The following is a 9,328-nucleotide window of genomic DNA, read 5'->3' on the forward strand; positions in this document are numbered from 1 at the left end:
GCAGCAACCAATCCCAAGTCCCCCCGATGACGATTCATGTATAAGACGACCCCCCCCCTTTGGCATAATTTTCTAAGGAAAAAACCTTGTCTTATACATGGAAAAGTACAGTATCTGATGAAGGAGAGCCAGCCATCTTCCCAGGCACTTTCTTTCCCTCTCAAACAGCCCCACAAGCAGCAGATCCTTACTTTTCCCCAAATAAGACACAGAAACGGTCATTCCCTTTTTTTTTTATTTGAGAATTTATAGAGATTGCAAGCAGACACAATGGAAGGAAATTCGAATTACATTTGTATTTAGCATCCGTGAGTATATACTTGTAGGACAACCACAAAGAGAAGACAAAAAAAAAAGAGTATAACATGAAACCATGCAAATGCTTTTGAAAACACTACTGATTAATTCATCCATAATTTTTTTTAAGAAACACAAAACATTGGAATAAGATGCCCTCACCAGTTAATCAGGTTTCAAATGAAAGCTCCCAGTTACTCAACTTTTTCTGAACTTCCCAGTTTTGTCATTCAGATTTCTAATTCAGCATTGAAAATCACATTTTGGGTGTGAAGTGTTTGCATCTGGTAATGCCCTAGCCTTTGCCATGAATCTTTTGACAGTTTGAATCAGCTGTCAAACCTTCATTATCACTGCAAGTGATATTCAAAGGCAGCCTGGTAAAATGTCTCTGCTCTGCACTGTCATGGAGATATATTGGGTTCGTTTTAAGCCACACCTTTGGTTCACAATTGGCCTAAATTGAAAGTGAACCCAGAATCCTCAGCAACGCATAAGGGCTTTGCAGCAGATGTGCAGGTTCTCTTGGCAGAAGAGACCATTTGTCCCTGAAGACTGGAAACAGATTCAGATGTCAGTGCTATCAAGCACCAAGCAGCCCATGTACTGTCACGCATCAGCTGTAAGGCATTAAACACTGAAATCCCAATATCATTGGATACCCAATATCAACTAGCTAGAAAACATTCAACAAATATTCAAGGAATCAGACAACCTCTGGAGAAGATGAACAACAAAATTCACAAAGGAGAAGTTCAAGGAGCGTTTGAGAAGCAAATTCATCCCAGATCTGCCTTAAAGTTCCTGTTTTGTGGTTATGAATGTTGCATCTGTCTCAGATTGGGGCCTTTGTGCCCCATCATGCGCTCTGTCTTTCTCATCCTTGTGTTTCCACTATCTTGACTAGCTGCCCCGTTGCATCATTGTGAGTTTCTCTTCCTTTCCTTTGCCAAATCACACCACCAAGATCCACAGGGTTCCTCGCAGATAGTACAGTAATTTTCTTGGCCTTGAATAACAGGCTATTTGTTTTGGCCGATAAAAGAGAAAAAACCACCTTTTGGGCACCCAGATTGCATGCATGATTGTTAGCTTTGACTTAATTTCCATTAAGAAACATTTTTAAACATGCGCAGAGGCAATTCCGGGCCATGTTTAAAAAAGCCAAGGGTTCTGGCACACCTAACACACCCAAGGAAGATTCTACAATATGCCCACATTGCTAAGCTAGTCAGGGGATTATGGGAGTTGTAGTCCAGCAACATCTGCAGGGCCACAGCTGCCCCAAACCAGGTTTATACCAATGTTCTGCATTCTCCTCCTCTTCTGTGCCCTGTCACCTTCATCTTTTGCAGCCTCATAATCCTCATAATTTGCTTGCTCCTTAACCCACCAAAAGCACCAGCAGCAGTGCAATTTCAAGTTTTCAGAATAACAAGGAAACAGCCCAAGCAAAAAGTAGCAGCACTGAAGGAGACCTGCTCTGAAGAGCAGCGAATGTGGCCAGATTGTGGCTAGGAAGAAGGCAAAGCAGCCTCCAAGGCGGCTCAAGAAAAAATGGACCATCTATTAAGACAGTGGAGAGTTTTGAACCTCAGGAAACTGGGATTTGTGTGTGAAGGTGTATAGCAAACAGCTGGGTGCTTTTGCAACTGGTGGGGTCTGAATCAACTAACTTGAGATGGATATTTGCAAATGCGAGAATGCAGCGGAAAGGCTTTACAATAGTCTAGAGGCAAAGACTCCCCATTTCCAAGGGGGCAAACTGCTGGGACGCAGGAGCACAAAGAAGGACCTTGCTGGATTAGATGAGTGGTCCATCTTGGGGAAATGCAGGCGTTGGATGAAGCTGATTGCTCAAGGTTCCTCCTCTAGGATGCAAGGGGGTCAGCCGGCCGTCTAGAAGGAACGCCAGGATGACCTCTGGGAGAAGAGGGAAAGCTACATTAATGGATTGGCCACCCCATCCTGCCAAACTCAGCAGCATTTCTTCAGGTTGTTGTCCCACCCAGACAGAAGGGCTCAGCAGGTCAGGTTGTCCCAAGGCCCAGCACTGTATACTGACAACCAGGGAAGTCAAAACTGCTTCAATCAGCAAAATTGGCCCTATTATGGGTCCCACCTAACCCCCATTCCCCAACTGTAATGACTCAATCTTTCAGTGCGGCTGCACCTACGTTTTGGAATTCCCTGTCCACTTGGTCTCAAGCAGGCACCTTCACGGGGCTCTTTTTGGCACCTGCTAAAAGCATTGTCATTTTGACAAACCTACCCAGCCCAGATGTTTGGCAGGTTGATGCGAGTCTTGGGCCTTATCCACACATCTTCTTTTCCCACTGCTTTCACCCGGGGAAAACCACTCTATAGTGTTCAGTCGGAACAAACAGCCATTTGGGTTTCCTCCAGATTGACGTTTACTCCGATTTAGCACCAAAGAGTACATTTTCCCTGGGAAAGGGGTGGGGCAAGGGGGAAGCCACTTGGAGCTGGGCTCTCCTGGCACAAGACAAGAAGAAGTGTGAAGGAGCCCTTAATCTGATTTCAGTCTGTTGTCATTTTTGAATGTCTTACATTATTGCTCTTAACTGCTCTTAGTGGTGATTTTATTGGTTTATCTTTTTTGCAAACTGCTTTGAGGTGTTCCTTTTACAATCAGGCAGTGTATACACTTGATGAAATAAAAACAAACCAAAAGACTTTTCCAGACCCCGTTTCTTGGCTTTGCCGGGACTAATTTTGCCACCCCTTTCCAGTCCCACATTCACTGATGCCACACAGAAGATGGAGGAAACTTGTTTTCTGCTGCTCCAGAGGAGGGGATCTGAACCAACGGATTCAAATGACCAGAAAGGAGCTTCTGACGAAACATCAGGAAGAACTTTCTGATGGGAAGAGCCAGTTGGCGGTGGAAAGGACTCCCTCAGAAGTCATTCCTTAGGGGATTTTAAGTAGAGGTTGGGCGGCCATCTGACTTGGAAGAGTTAGCTGAGATTCCTGCATTGCCAGAGTTTGGACTAGATGACCCCTGGGTCCCTTCCAACTCTACAATTTTGTGATTCTATGACCATGGGGTCCCCTTGCAACTCTATGCCTCTACGACCTCGGAAGTTGGTGGCTTGTGAGAGAGGCTGCCATTTGAATCCATTGGTTCAGGTCGTACTTGAGACCTCAAAGGGATCTCACAGCAGCTTTCATCTGGGGAAAACCACTCTGTAGTATTCAATTGGAACAAGCAGCCATTTCAGTTTTCTCCGGATTGACGTTTACTCCAATTTAGCACCAAAGAGAACATTTTCCCTGGGAAAGGGTGACTAAAAAAGACAACTCACCCTGTTATGGTTTCGGCGGTTCAACGTCTCTTTCAGATGCTTCACCCAGGGGGCATGGGGAGGGGCACAGAGATTCCTCCCTCTGATGGTGGTGAAACTGGAAACACAAAGAGCAGGAAAAAATATGAGCAGATGACCAGGATGCCTCGGCCATCTTAGATATCTCTCTTGTTAACCCCCTCCTCCCTCATGAAATATCTGCATTGCATGGTCTAAAGCAGTGGTCTCTCCCCCCTCTTTTTGTATAATTTTTATTTTAAAAAAAATTGTTTTGCATTTTGGAATATTCATTTAAACAACCTTAAAATATCAAGATTTCCTTTCTTCTCTTTCCATGGTTCATTTTGCATACCACAAATCCCTGCATATTTTACATCCATTATTACATCCGTCAAATCTTTTCTATGCTGCTGAATTTATCTTAATGCTGTCGACGTTTTCAAGTGTACACCATTTTCCTCCATGTATTCAATAAACATTTTCCAATCTTCTTTTAACAAATGTTCTTCTTGTTCTCTTATTCTATAAATTAGGTCTACAAGCTGCGCATATTCCATCAGTTTAAGTGACCATTCCTCTTTAGTTGGGACCATGCTCATTTTCCATGGAGGTAGTGGCCCCTGAAGGGGCAATGGGATTACCTTGGGGTTGCCAAGAGGCAAGAGGGTGGCAGTGGATCACTGGATCAAGTTCACCCGTTTTGTTGAATTAATTAAACTTGAATAGATGTGCAATTAATTGTTACTGTTTCAAATTTTATTGCATTATTCGCTTCCTTAGTGGGAACCACTATTCTGAACGATGCTTTTCTATGGGGTTGGGTAGGGGACACTGGGGATAAATTTATGGAACCAAGCAGGTAGGGACTCCAAAAATTTTGGGCGCCAGAGATCTATAGGCAGCAGCTGCCACGTTGCCCCCCCCCCCAGGAGGAAAGGTGGGGCCAAATGACCTCTTTCATACTTTCTGGTTCTGTGGAGCCCTTTATCAGTGAGAATCCCTGATTAAGTTGCCAGGGGAAATGGTCCGTGCAACTCAACACTTTTGCCACTTCTTGAAAGCAACCGAAGTTGCTTTGATGGGATCTCGTTCCACCTCATTTGCACAGCCTGGCACCGTGCCAGGGAAGTCGCTGTGAACGGGACGTGGTGGCTAAAGTTTGTGCAATGTTCTCTCAGCCTCGCTTTTGGCTGCAAGCCACAGACCACAGAAGTTGTTTTATTTGCATGGAAGTTGATCCCATTATGTGCCTAGATAGTAGCAGGGGAAGACCGTGTACACCTGAACTTTGCTCTCTTTGTTCGCAGCGGGAGGGCAGAGGCATGGAAATGCAACAGATATTTCCCTCTTGTGCGTTTAACAGAGCATGGAGCGGGTTGTAGCGATGTCAGGTTACAAGAAATGCAGGACTCCAGGGATTGTAGGCTCCGGGACTGCAAGGAGAGGTTTCTGGTTACACTGATTGTCCCAGACAACAGACACTTCTTAAACTAGATGAAAACAGGCATGCTTAACTCCTCCGAACTTTGAATTACAGTATTCCTAAGACAACCTTCCACCCGTCTCAAAGGAGGATTGTGAAGTCTTGATTTAATATAAGACTTACTAAACTTTGTAGGCCTAGAACAAGAAGTCAACTCATAGTAACTGGAAACAATGTTTGTCATTACCCATCACTACAAAGTCAACACAATATTACTTCATTTAGGGTTTTTCTAAAAAATAAATAAATCAGTTTCCACATAGGATGCTCTTGCTCAACAGCACATGGCTGGCAACTAGATGGGACAGAGAAGGAGAATGTCTCCTGCCAAGATTCCCCAGACTGATGCCCTCCAGCTGTTTTGGACTACAACTCCCATCTGTCCCAGCAGCCAGCTAGTGCCGATGGGAGTTGTAGTCTGCAGCTTCCGTAGAGCAACAGGTTGGTGGAAGTTTGACCTATCAGCTGCCGTTTGGGTCTGGGATGGCTGGTTAAGAACATAAGAAGAGCCATGCCAAAGGGGGTCAACCAAGTCCAGTCTTCGGTTCCCACAATGGTCAACCAGATATCTCAAAGGGGTTTGAGCCCAAAAGCCCTCCTGTGGTTTCTGGAAATTGGCCTTCAGATGCAGACCCCAGTCATCCTGCCTAGTGGTTGCTGCATGCTGATAGGAGGAATACCCATCAAGTTGGAAGCGCATAAAGGAATGGACATGGGGAGAATCCTTTGTTCCTTTCCCCACACCTGGGCTTGTGGGAATCATCTGAGCATATCAGGATCCCAACCACCGCTCTCATTGGGGTCAACTAATCCTCTATGCCAGGTGGGGTTCCATCTCCCCAATCCTGCAGCACCTCCAACCTGACCCCCAAGCTGTGTCTTTCCTACAAGGGAAGGCTGAAACTCCAGACCGTTCCCACATCAGACACTTTGTCCTGGAGAAAGCTGCCACGGGCCTCTTGCACACTTGACTGCGTGGCCAAAGGTGACTGGAAGCGTGTAAATTCAGCACCACTGAGAAAAGTCACTGGAGCAGAGGAGATGTGGAATGAAAATAAATGGGGGCCACAAAGGTCTGCAAGAGGGCAGCTAGGTAGGTGGGAACAGTACACCCAGGACGAGAAGCATCTGCTGTCACCAAAGTTAGTTCAGCCGTGGTGCATCCCTCTTCTGCGCTGTCCCTGCCGGCTGCGGTTCCAGCCCTTTCTTTCCCTTCTAAGCATGTTGGAGCTCTGTTTAAAAACACCCAAGGAATCATAGACTCTTCACCAAGGGTGATCTAGGCTGACCCCACCCCCACCCCCCTCAATGCAGGAATCGCAGCTAAAGAACCTCTGGCCAGTGCGGGATTTACACATAAGCTAAACAAACTATAGCTTAGGTCCCCCCAAAAAATTAAAGGGGAAAAAACTGGATGTACATTTCCAAAATATGAGATAAAAAACAAATGAAATAAAACCTACATACAGCAACAGTGTTTTGTGTTGTGTAGGCTCCTATGATGCTCCCTAAAATTGCATTTCTGTTCAACAATTACTTTGATAAAATACATGTTTTGTTATGTGCAAATGGCTTGAGATACTTATTAGGTCCATAAATTACCATATAGCATATATCCAACACAAAAAACAGCAACAATTTGTTGTTGACAAAGGACAGCTGGACATATAAAGGGTCCCATTACCTTCAGTGGCTTAAAGGTAAAGCTAAAGGGACCCCTGAGCATTAGGTCCAGTCGTGACCGACTCTGGGGTTGCGGCACTCATCTCGCTTTATCGGCTGAGGGAGCCGGCGTCCAGCTTCCGGATCATGTGGCCAGCAGGACTAAGCCGCTTCTGGCAAACCAGAGCAGCGCACGAAAATGCCATTTACCTTCCCGCCAGAGCGGTGCCTATTTATCTACTTGCACTTTGTGCTTTTGAACTGCTAGGTTGGCAGGAGCAGGGACTGAGCAATGGGAGCTCACCCCATTGTGGGGATTCAAACCGCCGACCGTCTGATCGGCAAGTTTAACTCACAGCGCCACCCGCGGCCTCATCAAACCTAAATCGGGCCCTGCCTCTGACAGAAGGCCACCCAAGCTCTGCTTAAAAACCTCCCATGAAGAAGAGCCCATTGCCTTCTGAGGGAGTCTCCTCCACTGTTGAAGGCTCTCACCACCAGAAGATACTTCCTAATGTTTAGTCAGAATCTCTTTTCATGTAATTTGAACACACTTCACTGGCTCCTGCGCCCTAAAAAGGCTTGTGTGGCACCCCCTATTTTCTTCTCCTCTCTGATTTGCTAGAGATCTATGCAAGGGCACACGATGATCTAAGTACACACTAGCCTGCCCCACCCCCCTTTAAAAAGCCCACTCCTGGAATGCAAAGTAGGGGCCACAACTTACATCACAGCCCGGACTGGGCAGCCGTCTTGAACATACTGGTCCCGGTAATCTCGGACAACTTTGGCAGGAATGGGCATTGAGCTAGTTCTCACACAGCAGTCCATGACCTGATAATCACCAGAAACTGAGGAAAGGAAAAACCAATGTGTAAGGGAGGGGAAACGGAGGGTCTGCCCTTTTCTCCGCTCACTTTGCAATCCAGGTTAGAGAAAGAGAAGCGCCTTGCTCCAAGGACACCCATTGCCCCTTCTCTGCCACAGCAGGAACAGCCCAGCCAGAGCTGGCAAGGATCCCATCTGGCAAGTGGTCAAGTGGACAAGGGGAAAGGAGCAACAACATCTTCATCCATCAGGTCAGCTTTCTCCAGAGGGAACTGGCTGCCATATGCAGGATCTACCTGCATAGCCCAGATCTCCAGGGTCCTCTGACTACAATGCTATAGTACCAGAAGCAGAGGCCAGTCTTGTGGGACATGGCAGCAAATATAAGGCAGTAAACACGAGAAAGGGTTTGCAATCAGTCTGAACAGGGTCTTTCCAAACAAGACATGTGGGCATTAAAATGGCAAATAGTATTTATTTTTATTTCAGAAAAGGCATACACCATTTGATGATTTAAAAAAAGCCCCAAAGAGAGCAAAACCATAATATTATCAGTTTTAAAAAAACCATGAAAACAACTTTGCAAATCATTCAGAACATAAAATCAACAATAAACTAAACATAGATTAAAGTACATTTTACATTATAGATGCCTGGACAGACTTCTCTAAACAAAAATGTTTCAGCAGGTGTTGAAAAGGGTACAGGGAAGGTGCCGGCCTGGTGTCAATTGACAGGGAGTTAGAGGTGCCACACTAAAAGATTGATTTCTTACAAATGAGGAAGGGGTGACACCTGCAGCAGTGCCAGTTCCGCTGACTGAAGCAGTCAGGTGGGGCAAGGTGATCTTGCAGGCAAACTGGTCCTCAAGTTGCTAAGGGATTTAACACTAAGACCTTGAACTTGGTCCGGAATCAGATTAGAAACCAGTGCAGATCTCTGGGCGCAAGGCCTTCCTCCTGTCAGCATTCTGCACCGACTGCAGCTTCCAGAGCACACCCTAGTGAAGACCCACCGTTTGCCAAAGAGGAGGCTTAACCACTAGGGAACGCAGCCCAGGTCAAGGGATTTCCCCATCATTTACGGAGAGCCAGAGAGCATTGGCAGGAAAAAGCTTGAGTGCCAACTTCAAGGCAGTGGAAGAGAGGAAGAGGAAGGATTCCCCTGCCCTGGAGAGGCCCAGCCGAAAGCACTCCTGAAGGTTGGACCCAGCAATGTGGCAGCCCAGAAGGGGAGAAGATGTTGTCTCTTACCCTGCTGGGTGCTCCAGACACAGAGAGCCACCAAACCAAGGATCCAGCCGCCACCGTGTGCTGCCATGCCTGCTGCCATGCTGTGGGTGCCAGGGATGCCGCAGAGAGGAAGAACGACCCAGCCAGACCCGGGTAGCTGATGCTCTAGTGTGGAGCCAGCTCCCGCCTCTCCTATTTATTGCGATCCCTTGCTCTTGTTTTCACTTTCTTGGTGTGAGTAACAGAGGAAATCCCAGGGAACCAGAGACAGAGGTGAGCAAGAAGAGGCCCAGGCAGGGCTTGTGGCCCGGGCACTGTGCCAGGAATGCCAGCCTGCTGCGGCACCTGAGGGCTTGGTCTCTTTGCTCAAGGGATGTGGCTTGAGTCCTGGAGCATGTGAAGGGGTTCTTGGGCAGAGGGAGGCAGAATCATAGAACTGTAGAGTTGTAAGGGATCCACAAGTGTCACAGAGTCTAACCCCCTGAGGTGCGGGAACC

At 46.7% G+C, this 9,328-nt stretch overlaps 1 protein-coding gene across 1 annotated transcript; it reads right to left on the reverse strand.

The window, feature by feature from the left end:
• Positions 1-216: 216 nt before the first annotated feature.
• On the reverse strand, positions 217-9,086 carry LOC310827618 (C-C motif chemokine 19-like). The gene is made up of 4 exons (XM_083703784.1): positions 8,853-9,086; positions 7,499-7,622; positions 3,627-3,723; positions 217-2,220 (listed from the first exon to the last, which is right to left on the reverse strand). The coding sequence occupies exons 1-4, from the start codon at positions 8,929-8,931 to the stop codon at positions 2,197-2,199; spliced, it is 324 nt and encodes a 107-aa protein (XP_083559910.1). The 5' UTR covers positions 8,932-9,086; the 3' UTR covers positions 217-2,196.
• Positions 9,087-9,328: the final 242 nt, after the last annotated feature.

This window comes from Podarcis gaigeae, assembly GCF_964106915.1.
Source record: "Podarcis gaigeae genome assembly, chromosome: 11".
In the NCBI taxonomy this organism is placed as follows: domain Eukaryota; kingdom Metazoa; phylum Chordata; class Lepidosauria; order Squamata; family Lacertidae; genus Podarcis; species Podarcis gaigeae.

What these genes read in the sequence shown, in the direction of transcription:
- LOC310827618 (XM_083703784.1), bottom strand. Translation starts at nt 8,931, where the DNA reads ATGGCAGCAGGCATGGCAGCACACGGTGGCGGCTGGATCCTTGGTTTG. An exon ending in TGTCTGGAGCACCCAGCAGG is followed by an intron (nt 7,623 to 8,852) that starts GTAAGAGACAAC and finishes TCCTTTCCTCAG; the next exon opens with TTTCTGGTGATTATCAGGTC. An exon ending in ACCGCCGAAACCATAACAGG is followed by an intron (nt 2,221 to 3,626) that starts GTGAGTTGTCTT and finishes CTCTTCTCCCAG; the next exon opens with AGGTCATCCTGGCGTTCCTT.